This window comes from Pundamilia nyererei, unplaced genomic scaffold (assembly GCF_000239375.1).
Source record: "Pundamilia nyererei isolate P.nyererei 1_Seehausen unplaced genomic scaffold, PunNye1.0 scaffold00049, whole genome shotgun sequence".
NCBI lineage: Eukaryota > Metazoa > Chordata > Actinopteri > Cichliformes > Cichlidae > Pundamilia > Pundamilia nyererei.
The window spans coordinates 3,087,402-3,107,518 of record NW_005187450.1 but is presented as its reverse complement, the minus strand read 5'-3'; the positions used below and the strand labels follow the sequence as shown (position 1 = coordinate 3,107,518).

At 38.3% G+C, this 20,117-nt stretch overlaps 2 protein-coding genes across 3 annotated transcripts in view; both read left to right on the top strand.

Moving 5' to 3' along the window:
• The window catches only part of taf10 (TAF10 RNA polymerase II, TATA box binding protein (TBP)-associated factor), a 3,845-nt gene extending 2,438 nt beyond the window's left edge, over window positions 1-1,407 (top strand). For both annotated transcript variants that reach the window (XM_005733015.2, XM_005733014.2), the window contains exons 3-5: window positions 16-80; window positions 820-934; window positions 1,080-1,407. In XM_005733015.2, coding sequence (XP_005733072.1) covers window positions 16-80; window positions 820-934; window positions 1,080-1,169 — 270 coding nt within the window. In that variant the 3' untranslated portion in view covers window positions 1,170-1,407. The remainder of the gene's footprint in view (window positions 1-15; window positions 81-819; window positions 935-1,079) is intronic.
• Window positions 1,408-2,318: 911 nt separating this feature from the next.
• Window positions 2,319-18,820, top strand: ppih (peptidylprolyl isomerase H (cyclophilin H)). The gene is made up of 9 exons (XM_005733013.2): window positions 2,319-2,552; window positions 11,855-11,919; window positions 12,047-12,070; window positions 15,887-15,931; window positions 17,060-17,102; window positions 17,385-17,477; window positions 17,647-17,734; window positions 17,811-17,851; window positions 18,458-18,820. Exons 1-9 carry the CDS (start codon window positions 2,487-2,489, stop codon window positions 18,524-18,526), a joined length of 534 nt encoding a protein of 177 aa, XP_005733070.1. The 5' UTR covers window positions 2,319-2,486; the 3' UTR covers window positions 18,527-18,820.
• The last annotated feature ends 1,297 nt before the right edge of the window (window positions 18,821-20,117 follow it).

Below are 20,117 nucleotides of genomic sequence, written 5' to 3'. Positions count from 1 at the left end.
CCCCCCCCCCATCAGATTCCTGATGCAGTCACAGGCTACTACCTCAACCGGGCTGGCTTTGAGGCTTCTGATCCAAGGATGTGAGTACACTCAATTCTGGTCTAATGTCATGGACTTGTCAGTTTAGACATTAAATACAGCAAAAAGGCTCCACCTATACATGTGTCCTTTAAATAGACTGGGAAATTGTATACTAGGAACAGCTTTGTGTCTGTCAGTGTGCACGCATGGAGGAGTACATAATCCTGATATGAGTGTGACTAATAAAACAAACAGCACAAATCATAAGGCTGCTCAGTTGGTACATTCAGAGGTTTGATTGATAGCCACCAATTTACTTAACAAACCTATGACTTAAAAGCCTTTATATAATATGAGTTCACCATTAAAAACCCGAGTTCAAGGCACTGAATGAGTCGGAAATTAATGTAATCTGGCATTGGGAACATGTTGAAGTCACAAATAGATGACTGTATTGTCAAATATTTCTATGCTCCTGCTTAATTTAAAGAATTTCCCAATGGTATACAGCATTTCTTATCTTAATACTGTATTAGTCAGGTAGCACTGTGCTTTCTGATATTAAAGGGAGTGTTGGCTGATTAGATTTGCTTAAAACAAACTGGCTTTAACCTTTTAACCAAAATGCAATATCTCTAACCTTGTAAGACTCTTTAATGTCAGCTTTGTGATCACTCCGAACAAGATCAGAGAAAATCTGAGGTTTATGTGTGTGGTGTTTTTCAAAGTAAGGATACAGATAGGCTGTAAACCATTAAGGGAAGAAGTCATTAGTTATTTTCTTTTTTCCATGCATAGAATTCGTCTGATCTCCCTCGCATCTCAGAAATTTATCTCAGACATTGCCAATGATGCGCTGCAGTACTGCAAAATGAAAGGCACTGCCTCAGGAAGCTCAAGAAGTAAGACAAAGGTAAGCTTGTCTAATTTTAACAGGCACTTTAAATATGATGTACAATATTTAGAGAGCGCTGTGTGAGTGTTGCTAGAAGAGGAAGGTTTCATCTGCTTTCAGTTATTTTTGTTCCTGATAATTTTCTTCCTCCTCCCGTGTATAGGATAAGAAGTACACATTGACTATGGAGGACCTGACTCCTGCCCTCGCAGAATATGGTGTGAATGTGAAGAAACCTTATTACTTTACATAAAACAATTTCTTTAGAGCTTTTTGCTATTGCTAGTACTTATCTGCCTGCTTGCACAGCAGAGTTTGTGACAACCTGTATTGCTATTTTTTTTTTTTTTCTCACCTTGAGTTAGAACAACTTTGAGAAATCTTTGCAGTCAATTTGCATTTGGTCATTTGTTTTGTGGCGCAGTCTTTGCAATTTGTTAATTTGTAAAAATGTTGTTTTATTGTGAAAATAAAACCTTTAACAGAAACATTTTCCCACAAAGGTGTCAAAATTAGTAAAGCTATTTTTTTCTGTATGACTTTTGTTCCTCTGCCTTACAGTTCAAATTTCTTCAAATGTATTTTGCTGGATTCAGATCAGGGACATACTTTGTCATAACTTTCTCCTTTTTCTTCTTTAAAACAACTTTGGTAATTGTCGGTCTGTCTGGGATCATTTTCGTTTTGGAAACTTCCCCACTTCCAAAGCTTCTTCAGACTGGGAGCCTCGCTTAAGTATATAAGGTTTCATTTATAATGCTGTCTTAAAATATTGTCTGAACTACAGTCATGCAGCTACATCTCTATACATCCTGGCCGACACAGTTCCTCTTAGCCCTTGCTAGAGCCACATGAAACCTACTGCACCCATCAGACAAGGCTTTGTTTTTTGGTGAAGGTCAGATTATCAGTTTTCCTGGACTTTTGTGAACAGTGATTTTTTTTTTTTTTTTTTCCCTTCCCTCCTTTAAGGATGCGGCCCATGACAGCTTTATGTGATGTTCTTCACAAATGTCAGATACCAGAGCAGGACTGACACTCTGGAATTCAAGTGATTTACACCCCCAACATTTTCATTTTGTATTGTATAATTAGTCTAAATTGGAAATTTCCCGTGTGAAAGGTTTTTTGCTGCTGTATTTATAAGCATAGATTTGAGATTATAGATGGTATAGATTTTAATAAAAGAAAAACTAAGTTCCAGACCTTTACCTTACCAGTTGATACTCACTTAATGAATTTGATATGGAAAGGACTACTAAATGCAGTAATTTCGTTGACAGTTTTTTAGGTAGAAGTAAAGACAAATTCAGCCTTTTTTTTTTTATTTATTTTTTTTAAATAAACTGTTCATTTGTTACGCTGCTATCAGTAGGCATGTCGCCATTATCATTTATTTCCGTACAATCGCGCTTTTGGTGACGAAAGTCTTTTGTCCGCAGAAGGGATCTGTAGCACGTCTCTCGCGAGACGCCGTAGTTCCGACAGCGCAGATCGTGGTTCAAATGATTGCTGTGTAAATAGCCAAACGTTGCATTTTGTTGTCTCAGAAAGCGGGTAAATCACGACAATGTCGATTCAAGCCTCAAACCCCAACAACCCGGTTGTGTTCTTCGACATTACCATTGGAGGGCAGGTGAGTAGCATCATAAAGACACTTTGAAGCTAACCGGGCAACGTTACCGCGTCACATCAGTGGCAACAATAAAGTTCATAGTCTGGTTAAACCCTGTTAAACGACCTTGTTGTAAAACATGCACACCTGATGTACATTATATACAATAAGGGAGGCAAAACATTTATAATCCTTTTCATTATATACGGGTGAGTTTGTTGAACTAATGTTGACGCGGACAGAGAAAGCACGTTGACTTCAAATCGAAGATATCCCGATGTTGTTCAAAAGAATAACCCTCGCAACTAAATGCATATCAGTATGGTACGATAAATTTGTTATGTGACTGTTATTCATCTATTGACACCGTGGAAAAAGCTGCATTTGGAAAAATGACTTTTTGAAAACTTTAGATATGTCTCTCACACGCACACTTGTATAGACTTGGTGTGTATGTAAACTTGGGGATTATCCTGTAACAATGCTTCTTGGCCTATTTATTTTCACTTAAATGGTACCACATTTGTGATTTGAGAAGGAGAATTTTGTATGTGGGTTGTGCCCATTAAAATCTTTTCCAATGCCAAATATCTTATTTGCGTTTCACTTTTATTTAGTGTCATTTATCAGATTGGATGATTAAAATCTGAAGAATCAATACATCCTGGCAATTTAACAATTTATTCATTGAACAAACAGCAGCCTCAGTAGCATGTGGAAGACCCATACACAGCCACACCAACCTGGCACCTCCACCTCATGGTGGTCACATACTGTTATGGTGACAGGTAAGGAAACGGTCTTCGTGTGGTCTTGTTGCCCTCAGATGCACACTTCGCCACCGTCTCTGTCATCCCCCATTATACGGATCTTGGCCTTCAACTTGGAGATGGTAGGGGGCTAGGGCTCACTCGGTATTGCTTACACTAAGTATTGCTTGTTTTGCAGAACGCCATCTTGAAGTTGCCATATCTAGAGCAGTCAAGCACAGCATGCTTGGAAAAGACAACATCTGATCACTGTTCTTGCTTATGGGTGCTTCTAATCATTTGCCCATGGCACCTGAGTGCCAGGACCTCCTTTACCTGAGAATCAAAACTAGAATCAATAGCAGAATAAGCTGTTTGGCATTGAAAAAGAAGACCTACTCTACCTGCTGCTCAACCCACAAAAGCATTTTCCTTATAGATGTGGCACCATTTAAGGGCAAATAAACAGGATTTCTGACAGTTTAAGATTTAGTGCCAAAAAAATCATTACAACAAAGAAGTAATTGACCAATCACAAATATTGTTTGTGCAAAGTTTATATATGTATGCGAGTGTGTGTATTGAAATACAAGTATTTATAAATTAATATGTATTTTACTTCTTTCTGCATCAAGTGTTATTGGCATTGCCATTCAAGCTTACATTATGTATTAATGTATTTTTAGACAGATTTATTTAATATATTTTTAGAGTTTTAAAAAGAAGTAAATAGTCCTGAAAGTCAATATTATTTTTAGCTTTTTTCTGTGGTGCTTTATGAGCCTGCCCCTTAATAACTAATAGGTGGAAATTTGATCCCATGAGCTCCTTTAAAGACACCGCCCCCAGTTGCATAATGAAGCAGGAACAATGTAAAAAGAAATTAGAGAAAAGATAAAAAGACAAAAGCTATTTAATACAGAGAGACCAAGAATTATTTTCTATGTTTATCTTTAATTTTTTATTTTGGTTAATGATGGTTCATTGTCTGAGACTCTCGCATTGATTAGTCATATTTTTTTTCTTTTTTTAATGAAAGTGACAGAAGTTCCCTTTAACATTAAAAATGAACCGCTATTATCATAACTTGCCTTTGAAAGCATTAAAATAATATACAGACTCTAAGTACCATATTATGTTAACATGTTAGTTAAGTCCTCTTTTTTTAATTCATTTTCCTGAATTTTCTAGTTGAAGATTGTTCCATATTTAGGTTTGCTTAAGACTTTGAGAAAAAAATATGTTAGCCTAAGAAAGGAGAATGTCAGTAGTGCTAGTAGCGACTGTTTTTACATAGAATGGTGGTGGTATGAAGTTTGTACTACGTGTACCAGCATATTGTAGTTTTCAGGACACATCTGTCATCTAAAATAATTACAACAAAAGAAAAAAGTCTTCATGAGACCCCTTTACTTATAATAAACAGCCTTATTATTATGATATGGTTAAGTAAAGAAAAGATGTATTTTAGTTACAGCCAATTACAAAATGCCACTGTGAGGTCAGTGTTGGTGTTGCAGTGCGTTCAGTTGTGTTATCTCAGCTTCGTCAGCAGATGGCGTCAGTGTCGGATTAAAAGCTTAGTTTTAAGTCAAGTTTAAGTTTATTCTCCAACTTGGAAATAACATATGATAGAAAAAAGATTACATCCATTGTAGCTGCTGATCATATTTAATGATGTTCATGAACATCCAGAAGAAACTTTGTACCTTTTTTGATTTGTACAAAACAGTCAAGCAGCAGGAGTGGTAAGAGGGAAAAAGAAGGTATTGTAAAATAAAATTTTATGATGTCACCTGATTCTAACAGAAGAAGGAATAAATTAGAATCAATCATTCAGTCATGGCATCAGGTGTGTAACTTAGAGTAGAGTAGACATTTCCTGCAGCATTGACACAGGTGAAACTTTCTTAGTGGCTCATCACATCACGTTTCTTGTAGTGTAGACCAGGGGTGAATTGCCATTCATACTACACCAATTTACTAATAGATAAAGAAGAAAAAAAAATTACAATTACAACAACTATTACGAAGGGGCTACGGTTACATAAAATAAAAAAGAAACAAAAAAAAATCCAAATACAAAAACCAAAAAAAGCCCCAATAAACCAAGAAGCACTCAACGTGGAAACCGTCACCAAGGCAGATCACACTCTGAGCAGTATTTACTTTTATTAGAATAGTATTGTATTTTGTGTAATATGTTATTATTTCTTTTTTTCTTTTTTAATTCTTAAAGTACTTGCTTTAAAACATAGTATAGTAAATATAATATAAACTTCTGGTAACCTATATCGCTTATGCTGGCAGTGCAAACAGTGGCTGTAAGATATTTTAAAACGGCCTTTAGCACATTGACCTTCAGATGAATCTATTTATCTTAAAGATGATGTCAGAGGTCAAATGTGAGTTAGTTTTAACCTTTTTTGTTGTTTGTATATGTTTGCAACATCACAACTTTAACAGTCATAGTTTCTAAGTTATAAGTCTGTTTGGCAATTTTTGACCAATAAAACATTAAGCTGACCTTGAATAGTCAGATTTGAATAGATTGTTAATAGGACCTCATTCTAGACCCCTACAAAGTTTGCTATTCAAAGCTTTTTCAGTCAGTGTGTTTAAAGACAGAATGATGCTTACATATACAAACATTATCAAAAACCTAGACGGGGGTAAAAATGACATTTTCTTTGAATTAACATAAACTCTGTTTATAATTACAGGACAGTCTGACCAATGAGCTGCCAAAACCTTTCTGTAATGTTATACATTTCTTACACTTTAAGTCCAGCTGTGTTGACAGATTTCTTTTATTTACTACAGCAATATTTCTTTATCATATAGAAAAACTTGTCCCATGCATAGGGATTCGATGCACTTAGCATCAAAGTCTGCTGTATGTGGCCCACGTTGTACAATGAGTTTGACTTTCCATCTAGGCTTATGATGTCTGTTACTTTCAGGTTTTTTCTTACACATTGTAAGTATTTCTCTTCTCTTTTGATGGGTTGAGCTCAGGAACCATCAGCTCGGGTTGCATTTCTGTGCTTATATGCCAGTAAATGTGCCATGAGCACAGATTTTCTGGTAAATTGGTGTGTGGCCCTAGAGTCTTGCTCTTTACCCAGAATAGCACACCCAGCAGTAAACTGTTGGTGCATTCCAGCCACAACAGGTTAACAGAGATGTATGCAGGTACTCCAAGGCCAAAAACCAAACAGGCCAGAGACATAGCAAGAAAAGGCATCCAGAATGTGGCAAAGCCCAGTATTAGACTGATCCAGAGAGGCGGTCGATGGTGGATTGTATGTGTCAGGTAACTCTTTTCATCACCTTTTGTCTCTGGGCAGAGGGTTGAAGTGAGTAGCAAGTTGTTCCCCACCTTCTCTTGTTCTTCCTCTGCTTCACAGAACTTGTCAGCATCTCTTACCCACTGGGGAATATGTGAGCAAAATGGTAGCAGTGCTAAAAGGATTGCAGTGAAAATCCCAGCAATGAAGTTGATCACCAGTTTTGACTCCTGCACTTCACACACCAGAGCTTTCTTCAACCTTTTGCCGCAACTCATATCCATCAGTTTAGCATCAGCATGGCTAAAAGAGCACATAAAAGCTAGCAGCCACACGAGAAGTGTCAGGAGTATATTTCCGAGGGTTTTTAAGAAGGCTCTGCCGTTGCTAAGAGCTTTGTCTCTTAAAAGGTAGTCCATTAAACTCAGGCATATCATGGGCAGTGGTAATGCTGCATATGTTGCTGAGGCATTAGTCAAAATGAGGCAGGGTGTAAATGAGTGGACAGGACCCAGTAACCACACAGCTGCCATTAAAATGGTCATCAGCCAGTCAGCCAGTATGATGGACAGGCTGCACGCACTCATAAAGATGGTGTACCGTTTTTGACACCATAAATAAAAGATCACTGTTTCCAGGCCTGCTTTGGAAATTAAAAGTGAAACATACTTTCCAGTGTTGTCTGTGTGACTGGCAGACATGCCCTCCCATTCATGTATAATGGCCATCATTCTGAAAGTGTGGCTTGTGTCAAACAAAGATGGCAACTCTGGCAGCATTTGACTTGGACTGCAGTGTTCAGATGTTCCAGGAAATTCTGTGAAAGACAGCAGAAATTGTATAGACATGATGAAAGCTTATACGGGAGAAAAACCCCACAAAAGAGCTTTTAGCTGTGAGTGCAAGGTGAGAAACCACCTATTTTCTGACTCTTCTAGGGCTTCTGTTCTAGGGCTACAGCTATTGATTATTGTAGTTATTGAGTATTCTATCAATTAATCAAGTCATCTGATAAGAAGTACTTTTGCCTTTATTAATGAACAATAGTAAATATTCACAAGAGAAAAAAACACTACTTTGATTTGATTTAACAGAAACGGGGAGAAAATATAATAAAAGATAAATATAAAAATAAAATAACATGGTAGTTAACGAAAAAGGAAAAACATTTTTTTTTTCATGCCATTGTATTTTTACTTATTTATCACAACCTAAACCACACACTTGGTATTTGGTAGGGGGGGCTGTGATGTCTGCCTTTTACTAACCAGCAAGCATACTGTCTTAAACCCATGTTGCCCCTAGATAGCACAACAGCAGAAATGATGACAATGCTGTCATAGTTTAATGCAAAGAGTTGCGGTCGTTAGCGAGACGGTGAGCTCACGTGGAATGAAAGAAAACATTGTTCTGCCTTGCAAAACAGCAGCGCTTGTTCCTGTAATCACCATTACACCTTTACTAGGAAAAAGCTTGTGGGACTCTTTTCTGAAACCACTCGATAAACAAGTTTCAACATGAATAAAAGCGAACTTCGCCACTCCCGTCTGCTGCTTTCTTCAGTTAAAATCTACAGTAGAGCTACAGAACATAAAATACGGAGATGAACTGTAAAGTTAGTTTGATATAATCTTTAAACCAGGAAGCTTGCTGTAGGCTTTTGGCCGCTGTTCTACATTATATGGCAGCAATACCTGCAACAACCAGTGTGGGTCTAAAGGGCGTGGAGTTGGATCATATTTATTTCACGGTTTTAGTAGGATTATTTTTCTGGATTATATTAATATAAATATGTAACACACTGAGCCACTGACCCAGTGCTGCTAGGTTGGACACTGAAATATTATTGTTAATTATTAACATCTATAGCATCAAAACTTCAGTTTTGTACAGGAGGAAGAGTTGCATTGAAGCACAGGGCACGCCTCAGTTCTGAGAATGTCGATAAACTTGTTTATCTTCATTGCAGTCATGCACATTCATTAGATCGCTGAAACATAGGTTAATGTGCACACATGCACAAAAACACAGACACACACCAAGTTTGAAAAGATGAATAAAAATACTTGAGAAAAAAATCCTGATTCATGCATGACAGGGTTAAATAACGATAATTACAATGAAACATGCCATGCATCTATAGTAATATTAAACAACCAGTGGGTGGCAAGGTATGGAGTGACATATCAGTATCCAGTGTAGTAGTTTATGTGCAAGTATACCATCAACACTGACACAAACACAATAAAACAGCCTTTGAGTAGCTGTCCACTGTAGTGACCACTATGCATGAAAGGGTTAATTGAAGGAATAATAGATAGAATAATCAGTAGCTGCAATCTTTCCTGCTACAGATGATCTCCTGGTGTAGATGTTAATAATTAATTGTAAAACATATTAAAAAATATTGCCTTCAGGATATTTTATAATTGAGTTACTGAGTAAATTGTTGCAGATCTATTTTATTGAATACCTTTGCTCCTGCCCCTATTCAGATTATCGTTGTATTTCTAAACTTTGATCATTATATGAAGAGGGTATTTTAGAGGTCTGCTTTAAGACTCCACCAAAGGGAATACATATACATTGTATGAATCTCAAGTTCATTAAACTATAAAGATAATTTTCTCCTGCAAGTTATAAAATGTCTTTTCTTGTTTACATTCAATTTCATTTTAGAAAACGTTCTCCTGATAATTACAGTATGCACCGCACTTGTAAAGTCTGAACAGTTAAGGGGTCACAGTGGACTGGCAAAATGCATTCATGTAGTACTATAGATATGTATCATTATCAAATTTGGTGTAGTCGTAGCTTAAAAGCTGTGTTACCCTGCTTACAGGTCGCTAAGACTGAGATGATTACAAACCATACACCCTGAAAATAAATTGGGGTGTATCCGTTTGATGCACTGGTAAATTATTAATATTAAAATATTAGATTAAAAGAGGAAACGAGATACCAAGCAGTGTTAAAAATGAACAAATGCAAAAATTCTCAGTTTCTCTCACAGTGCTTGATGTGCATCCCAGAAAAAATTGTAAGGGCCTCATTGATTAACATGACCAGTCTGCTTATCTTGTATGTACCTACATACCTAAGAAAGTGGGAAATCGCTAATGAAAATAAGCATCAGTTGTTATTTTGGTATGGTAAACTCCTTTTGTTGTAATTTTAAGACATGCTAAAGTGTTGTATTCAAACTGACCAATCAGTTTGCCACCGCAGAATCACTTCTGCACAATACAGCACACGCATAAACTTTATGTTCCTTTAGATTTAAATCATGTTCTGCTATTGAAGAATCCTGTGTTTGTCATGAGAACGAAATAATAAATGGCTCTGAATTTACCTTTCTATGCTGTGTTGTATTAGTCCCGTAAGCTTCAGCAGAGGTGGATAGTTCTTGTTTAGTGATGTAAGTCCTGCTTCTGACCTGACTGTTATGAGCAGGTAGGCAACTCTTCATGATCCTGCTTCCCCATTGTTGATGCACACACCTGATGAGGCACACCTTCTATTTTTTTTTTCCAAGAACTCGGCTTGTTTTCCCTCCCACATGTATCATGGAAGTGACGACTTCCTGGTGCATCAATTTGCATTGTCCTGCAGCCACGACAACCAGTGAATGCTCACAATGTGTGTTTGAAACTACTCCCTTTAAATTATTTTGTTTGCCTACACCTCATGTATATCAAGTTACACTCGTTTCTTGGGACTCAAGATCCAGTGAATGGCGGTTCACAGAAATGTCAACTCGTCTGTCTTTGACCACAATAGACTGGTGATTATTCCTGTTGCAAAGTTGATATGTGGACTATGTCAACACTGTAGCCTCGGGTTTGGCTTGATTAGTTTGCTGTGTGGTTTTATTCTCAGTTTTGGTATTGTTATTATTTTCTTTTACTCCTCCTGATCAGTTAATATAGGTGTGGTGAATTTGCTCGCTGTGGATTGGAAAATTTCAACATTGTTTGTTAGTTAAAGCCTTGGCCTTATGTCTAAGTCGGTGCACTTGAGACCTGGTTTTTCCAAGTAGCATAAATCCCTTGAAATGGAAATAATATTGGAAAGTTGATACCCTAGTAATAGGATGACAACAAAAGTAGTCCACTGTTAAGAAAGAAAGTTAAAAGCCGTCTTACCTATTGTTGGGTACAAAACGTCAGGGGAAACCAGACTCCAACAAGGGAAAACCCTTACCAGATAAAATGTGCTGTGCTTGTTTGTTCTTTATCAACACAATTTCTGATTTCATTTCTTTGTCTGGAAACCTTAAGCATACTGTTTTATCTCTTTTATCTGGCAAGCACAGGACATCTAGAGGCCACTGTGGTTTGTCCACATGGAGTGGAGGACGAGTTGTGCAGTGATGTCATGAGGACAAACCGCTCCTTGTACTCCAAATGTTAGACTGTTCTCTCACACAGACTTGCACACATTGTTGTAACAGTGGGCCACTTACATGAATTCAACAGTATCAGAGAACTGGGCGGAGAGATGGCCACACTTATTTACATGTATATATGTAAATACAAGGCTAAGATAATTTATAGTCCAGTGACGTTTTGCATCAAGATTGTAGCATCTCAGTATTTCTGTTGTCACACCTGCATGACATCAAAACTGAGACACAGCAGAGCTTGTGTTGTTTAAACAACAGTAGTTATGTTCAACTTCGCCGAATATGTAAAGTGTTCAGCGAAGTCGACACAAATTAAAAACCAGAAGTAGAAAGTAGAAAGTGTAACTTCAGCTCCCTCTGAAAGGGTGTTAGTGAGTGTAACATTATCATTTAGACAAGAATAACCTGTTTCTGTGTTCTGGTGCCAAATCTCCGCGAGGTACCGGTATATTCTTTTGTGTGGTTACCCTTTGGTTGGTTAACCAGTAGTTTTCTTTACTGCAGTGTTGATTTTGACTTGAAATTTAGATGTAGTTTTGTATATTCTTTTGACTAAAACATTATTTAGTTTAAGTCATTAAATTAAACATCTAAATTCTTTGTTTTTGTCTGGCTTTTGTTGCCTAAATGTCATAAGATTTTAGTAGACTAATTAGAAACTTGATTCAGTTGACTAAAATATTCAGTATAAAAGTTGAAATTTGTCCATGTGTCTGCTCTTCTCTTCCTCCCAAGCACTGACATTTTGTTGTGTATTCATGACAATTGGGACCACCCCATCAAACTTATTATCTTGTTTTAGTTTTTTTTAAAAAGTTTGCGAGAACTTTGATAATTCTGTTGATCAATTATTGTTAACTTTGCTTTACTGTTTGACAGGATGTTGGACGGATGAAGTTTGAGCTCTTTGCTGATGTGGTTCCAAAGACAGCTGAGAACTTCCGGTAGAGAACAAGTCACACAATCACAGACTGCTCACAGCCTTATATGATATAATCTTCTTTGTTGTTGTTTGATATACAGTATGTGTTAACAGAAATCAAACTTTAACAGTTTCATAATCTCTTACAGGCAGTTCTGTACTGGAGAGTTCAGGTAAAGGCAATGTGTGGTGGATGCATATTTGCAAATACCACATCACCAATCTGTACAGTTATTGACATAACATTTACATGCTCTTCTTGAAAGCACTTGTTAGCAGGGCCGCAGTTATTGATTATTTTAGTGATCAAGTACTCCATCAATTATTGAGTAATCACATAAGAAATACTATTGTCTTAATAATGAGCATAATATTCTTAAGAGAAAAGCAAAGGTTTTGCGAACTGAACTGCTCATTCGTTTGCCTTGATGCATGCTCAATCATCCGTTTAAGTAAATCCCAAAAAGCTGATTCTGTTCATCTAGACGTAACTTTTTCAGTGGGAGAAATGTTTCGTCACTCATTCAAGTGACTTCTTCAGTCTAAGCTGACTGCAGGTTTCCCCAACCATATAAACAGTACCTTTGCACAATGACTGAAACTAGCCCACTGAATGAACAATGGGCTATGAGGTCAGTTTCTTGATCATTAATATGCAAATTGAGAAACGCTTCTCCCACTGACATTGCTACGTCAAGATGAACAGAATTAACTCTTTGGGGTGCTCATTGGTTTGCATTTTACAAATTCCACTGTATTTTCGGGCTGAAATGTGTGCCTGCGTGGAAGTGTACTAGAGAAGGAGTAAGTATCTGGTGACTGAAGGAAGAAAAAAGCGCATATCAACATTATCAGAACTGAGGTGTGTCCTGTGCTTTGATGCAGTGTTTCCTGCTGCAGAAAACTTTGGGTTACTTGCATAACCCCAGTTCCCAGAATAGCATGGGTGAGATGTCTCACAATGGGATGTGCCTCCCTGAGATGAGCATTTATCTCATTCCACTAATCTTGATTGGCTGGTGATTGTAACTAGGGGTGGGCGATATAAACGATATACGATAGAAACGATATAAATTTGGCCAACGATAGAGATTTTGACTATACGCTCTACCGCAATAGCGCATGTTGATGATGTCATCCAGCTGCGCCTGTTTTGGTCGAAAGCATCACAGCGGCTACAACCATTATCGTCTGCAAATTATGCTGGGCGACAGTCATAGCAAAGAGATGAAGCACTTCTGAAATATGGGGAAAGCCAAAAACTGTGCTTCCTCCACTTCCGTAACATTGATTCCTTAATGTTGAATTCTCTCGCAGCTGCTCTATTCCCATGTTGTTGCAGTATATTAATAACTAACCTTGTATTGTGGATGAAAAATCTCAGTTGTTCTCCTGACTGAAGTTTATAGAATCCTGCTATGCGATTGCATTTGTCCCTAACCACCAGAATCCCTCACGTTAACTTTTATCGAGTGGAAAAAACGTTTGGCGTTCATCCTCCAGCTTCACTGTGCTAATGTTATGCTAACATAGCTGTGTCGCTAGCAATCACATAGCACAACATATACCAGGTAGTTCAACTTCAGTAACCCTGCAAACGCCACTGCTGATTAGTTTTCTGTCTTCATTTATGTTGGAAGTGGTAGCAGAGCTGTACGTTTTAATTAGTTTCAGAAATTTCTGTCAGAACAGGGTATGAAATGTTTAGGTGGAAACTAGCGAGCTAACTTCCTGTTAACTTCTAACTCCGTTAAATTTAATAAATTCTGTTTTCATGGATGCCTGGATGTTAAACTTAATTGTTACACCTGGTAAAGCAGCAACACTGATGATTTTATTAAAGATGAAAGAATTTAGACCGTTTTTAACTCTCAGTGTTCGTTTGACTTTGGGACCTGAACCCATGGCGTTTTGCACCCAGATTACTACGCGAAGCTCCTCACTACGGCAGCCGTAATGCTCTGACAATCCATTAAGCAGTGCAGCTTACCAAAGTTGTACTAAAACATTTTTTAACAGATTTCTGCACGCCCAAATCGGTTCGAGGTCAGTAAGCACAACCAGAATTCATACATAAGGCACTCTCTCGATTTTTGAGAAAATTAAAGGATTTTAAGTGTGCCTTATTGAAAATACGTTATACAGAAGAAAATAATATATCGCGATATATATAGTTACCGCACGTGCTTCAAATTATACGTGATATGGATTTTAGGCCATATCGCCCAGCCCTAATTGTAAAACCCACGTTGGGCAGAACCACCTATCCTTTAGTAACTTATGCTTACGTAGCTGTTATTCAGGATAAGCACCTCTTCTTGCCTTTCCTTAGCAAGAAGGGCTTGTCTATTGAGACATCTTACTCATTTTACTTTGAGAACTGGGGTTACACAAGTAGCCTAAAGTTCTCATTCCTAGCATTTGTTTTGATGTCCCATTATGGAAAACGGAGATTCCAGATTCCACATAGGCCAGATTGGGCTTCAGTTACACCCTGGTCTGCCCTAGAGCAAACTGAGTGCACGAGGCCAGAAGACAGGCAGTAACTTGGAGTACTCTTTGATAAAATGGCAGGGGAATGTCAGGCCACACTCTTCTTTTTCCTGAGCTGCTGACTTACCTGCTACGCGGGTTGTCCCGGTGGAACTGCTGTCTGAGTTGTGGCTTACCAGCCCTTGTTTTGGGATCTTGAACTGAGTGGGAAGCTGGGTGACTGCCTGAGCAAAGGTCTGTCATGGGGTCGGAGGTGGTGTCGGCTCAGTTTTCTGGGAAGATGGAGATTGAGACCTCATCCTCCTGCTTCCCCGTCTCACATCTATGCCTTATGGAACCCAGAACAGTCCTGAAATGTGGCTTGGATTGTGCAGCGTTGTATGCAAAGATAAATGTCTGTGATCACAGTGATCTCTTCCCACACATTAGTCAGTCCTAGTCGCATTGGCCTCACATAGACCTCTGCTTGGTAAGCAGCTAACATGGAGGTAATTTTCAGTGCTCTTACCGCTAAAGCCGCCACTTTGTAGGCCCTTTCATTCACAATGAAAATGTGGAACTCCTGGAGGAGCCCGTAGCCAGCCGTGGATGGAGGTGGGCTCCGACTTATCATAGGAAGTGAAAGTAAGCCATGCTTCTCTGTGCCCTCAAAATCCAGGGAAGAAGCCCCATGTTACATGAGTAACTGCTTTGCCGCCCTGGTGGCCTGGGGCAATTTCTTCCCTTCATAATGTGATCTGGTGGTCTGAGACCTGGTGTGTGTGTCCGTAATTGAAAATTTGTTGCTGCAAACGAAGAGTAGAGCCCTAGTTTCTCTGCTTCCTCTGGTGTGAGGGGGAAAAAAGTGCATATCTTTGATTGCTGGGATGTTTACAACAAAGGCAATCAGTTAGCTGGTGTGCTAAACTGTACAAAAAACCCCTCCGCCTTACTGAAAAGTAAGTGGTATGATGCTCGATCAGTGATGAAGTCTCGGGTTCAGGATAGACAACCATAAGGTAGCTAGCGGCCGGTGAGGAAAAGTTAGGAAATCACTCCTGTCTATGGACAGTTAAGATAGCTAGCCTAATGAGGGGTTGAGATATGTTAGCTTTGTACTTTGGGTTGCTGTTCTGTTGAAACAGGTTATCATCAAGGATGACTCTGTACAATGCTGCATTCGTCTTTCCTTCAAACCTGATTAGTCTCCTGGTTTGCCATAACAGTTTTGAGTGTTATGACAAAGGCTGCGAATACTTTTGTTTTGTTTTTTAAATGAATTTCCAAGAATAATATTTGAAATAGGGCTGTATCATAAGAAAATGTGGAACAAGAGAAAGTGCTGTGAATACTTTCCAGATGTACTATATTTCATGCTGGCCCATTTACTGTGAAAATCTGAATCACAAACATAGACAAATCTACTTCGTTTCAAGGAGACAGTTGACACAGTTTGTACATTAAAGTATTTTACTGCTTACTTCATTTTCTTTTCTCACTGACTCCTGTCTTTTTAGGAAAGATGGCGTTCCTATTGGCTACAAAGGTTGCACATTCCACAGGTACTCACATGGCAGCTTGACTTCTGTAGCTTACATTAAACTCTGGTGTTTGACTTATGAAGTGTGTACACTACAGCAGCAAAGCTGAGATGATATTCTGCGCTATAGTTACAGAAGAAATGTACCGTGTTAACGAAGGGTCTATGATGACAAGACTAGCACATCTGTTATGTGATTCATAGTGTCATTTAGAAAACTTTTGCAATGCTACACTGCCTCTTCGAAAATGGAAAAGAGCATACATTTGTGTCTGTGAAGGTTCTCAGTCATCCAGGTCATCGTAGTCAAAGGAGCTTGCAAAGAACAGCAACACGCTCAGACAAAAACTGGTTCACCCGAAAAACAAAACGCCAAAACACAAACTTAACAATGTGGTGTATGCTGTACAGTGCAATGCTCAGACCTCTACATTGGAGAGACCAAACAGCCACTTCACAAGCGCATGGCACAACACAGAAGAGCCACCTCCACAGGACAAGACTCAGCAGTCCATCTGCATCTTAAGGATAAAGGACACTCTTTCGAGGATGCCAATGTTCACATTTTGGACAGAGAGGACAGATGGTTTGAAAGAGGAGTGAAAGAAGCCATCTATGTCCACTGTGAGCGACCATCTTTGAACAGAGGCGGGGGTTTACGACACCAACTCTCTGCCATCTATAATCCAGTTTTGAGATCCCTTCCCAGACGCCTTAACGCCCACTCACATCCTGGGCCATCTGACCTCAGGAATTCGCATGATAAGGTGGGGCCAGGTTTCACAATGAACACACCTGAAACTCTGGCTGATTGGGACCCACACCCAGTTTCACACCTTGGCTCAGGCGATTAGAGGATCATCAGGGGGTCCTTTTGTCCCTCTGTGGGGGGTTACTCCCACTAGGTTTATATCTGGGACTCTCCACCATTTGACCTTAGAACTGAAGAAGCTTCTCGGATGAGAGGTGAAACGTCTTCAAGCAACTTAAAGAAGTCCAGACGCTTTTCTTTGCAAGCTCCTTTGACAGCATACATTTGTAATCTGCTGTCTATTACAGTTAGACTGTAATACTTTTCATATATTTGTTAACTTTTGTGAGGTTTTCTTTAGCAGAATTGATATTTTCTTTTTCCATTGGTCATTGGCAGGGTGATCAAAGACTTCATGATACAGGGAGGAGACTTTGTAAATGTAAGTATATCCATAGGATTGACAACACAAATATCCATAGTTTAATGGTTGTCTTTTGACTGTGTCTGGAAGATTTGCACAAACGCTTTGTGAATTTGAGAATTTGTTGATTAAATCTTGCCATGGTAACTATTGACTTGAACTGAGCAGATTTATACCACATTGGTGTTTCCCCCTCTGGTGGTTATGCAGCATATTACAACACATTTAAAATTTCCTAATCTATTGCTTTCTTTATGAGCCCCTACTTACTACTGTATGTACTATTAATCTTTTGTGCAGGGTGATGGAACAGGTATCTGCAGCATCTATAGAGGTCCATTTGCAGATGAAAACTTCAGAATAAAGCATTCTGCTGCCGGTCTTCTTTCAATGGTACGTGTTTTGATAAATCTACTTACATTTTATCTTGCAGTATAGTGATTGAAAATGTTACCAGTTGATTGGGTTAAACTCCTACTGGATGGCTTAATCTCCACGGATACACTTCAGGTAAATCACCCTAACCAAAATGTGTCTGTTTTAATATTGTATCATATTACAGGCAAACAGTGGTCCAGGAACAAATGGATGTCAGTTTTTTATTACCTGCACTAAATGTGACTGGCTAGATGGGAAACATGTTGTGTTTGGTGAGTAAATCAACAGTATTGCATTTTTTTACTGTATTGTCTGTGTCAGAGTTGAATTGTCTTGTAATTATTACAGGAAAACTGGTTGATGGCTTGCTGGTCATGAGAAAAATTGAGGTAAGAACTTATCTTCCCTATAAATCTACCATATTTGTTTAAACGGACAGATTTGTATTTGTGGTTCTTTTGGTAGGAGTAAATTGACAGAGACATTGTACACTAAGCTAAAAAACTTCAAAGGGGGAGAATAGCCATGAAAAAAATTTAAGCTAAAATGTAGCATTACCATTTAAATTTAAGAAATTCTCACAATTCTTCCGCTCTCTTTCTGCACGTTCCTGTCTGTTTTCTGTTGTGCTATCTAATAGAGCCAAAATGCTCAAATAATAATAGTAAAATGAATAAATTCTTACATAAAATTAATTTTGAAATGCCTTTCTTTGGGAAATAAATGAACACAACCCAATAAAATGTTGACTTTTGTAAACACTCATCACTTTACATCTGTGATGTTTAAGGCTTCAAGACCTTTTTTTAAAGCAGGTATCCAGCCTAATACTAACACCTACAGTTTAATCTTTTATAACGTAATGTTTATGTAACAAATAATTAAACCTGTAACTCGTACAAGTCCATATAAATCACCGTAGTTGGATGTAGTGCTTAGATTACAGCTTTAGAGTTGCATTTTTGTTCTAAACGTGTTTCACTTTCTTCCTACAGAATGTCCCAACAGGGCCCAACAACAAGCCTAAACTCCCCATCGTCATTGCACAGTGTGGAGAGATGTGAGCCGACATGTGCTAAACACCATGCCAACATTACACAGCCTCTGTATACTTTTAATGTCTTAATTGTGACTTGTTACTCTTCAGAAAACATTAACACACTGATTCCTACAATGACCAGTAGTGGACATTGATGTATTTATTTGGTTTCAGACTGCATTTGTTTTAAATTCATTGCTTCATTGCTGTTGTTCTGTCAAGTCCAAATTAAGACTGTTTGTGTACCTTTTTTCTTTTTTTAATTGAACAAAGAATTGGATGGTGGTCATACTTTGTGTTATTTCCAATCAATAAATTTCTGTACATTTTTATAAATGCTGCAGATTCTTTTTATATCAAATTATTCAAAAGGATTTCATTAAGTGTCAAAGGGTGTCAAATGTTGCAATACTGACCATTGGATATAGTCTAGAAAGTAGTGAAAGCCAACTATAAATAGTCCCTCTAATAATAATTCAATAATTCACATCTGTAATAATCAGATTTACCTGATGATTAAACTTTATCAACTTAATGTGTGTTTGAGAAACTGTAGCAGTGTCCAAACTTTGAAAGAACATTGTGTACCCAGAGTAATCTGAGCTGCTTTGGTAAGTGTTACTAGCTCTGTTTCCTTATAGTGCCTTTGATTAAAAATTGATCTTAACCTCAAAGTTATGGAGGAAATGAGAGGACCACTTTACAGTGAAACACATCTTCCATGGCAAGCACTCCAGTGCCAAGCACTCGTCTGCTGAACTTATGGCTACCTCTTCTATCTCAGCCATCTATACCGATCTAAGCCTCCACAGACCCCCTCCCCCATCCATGCTCTCCCTCCTCGGCCTTGGACATCGTTCCCTTGGCATAAAAGAAGCTTTTCAGATGGAGACGCTGTTCTTATGGAGGCAGGAAGGAGGCTTTTTCCCCCCCATTTTTTTTGAAAGGGGGATCTCTGTTGGGAAGCTTTCTGGGGTCGTTGCTAAAGCCCATCTTTGTGTATGGGACAACGGTGCTCAGACATTAACCGCAAGCTCTTCACACATCGACCAGTGCTCGTAAACAGTGCCAGTGGAGCATTAACATGACAATGGAAGGGGGGGAGGCTGTGGTGGGGTTGTCCTACACTCAGTCTGGGCCCGGCTGCTCTGGAAGTGGGGTTTCTAAATTCACACAGGATGATGACTGGCTTTAACCAGTTAAAATAGAAAATTACCTGACTTACTTTGTCATTATTTCTGCTAAGATTTGGTTTAAGGTTAATAATTAAATGATTTACAGAAACAGCTTATTTAAACTGTGATGTAATTTTTGACAGTCAAAGATAATTATGGTGTGACTAAGGTAATTAAGATTTCCAGAAATGTTAAATGATTATTAGTTTTTTAAATGCTTAGGTGTAATAAGTAACATGGATTACTTTATCAGTTACCCCTCTTTTTATATATATAGATGCACCTTTTTATTTTTAATTTAACTAGCGTGCACAATGAAACTGAAAATACTTTAAACATTCAGGCATCGTTTTTCTTCTTAATGGACCCGTGAATCTAGATCTCTTAAGCAGAATATTCAGCTGTTGACTTTCCTTTGCCCCCTGTGCGATTAACACACGA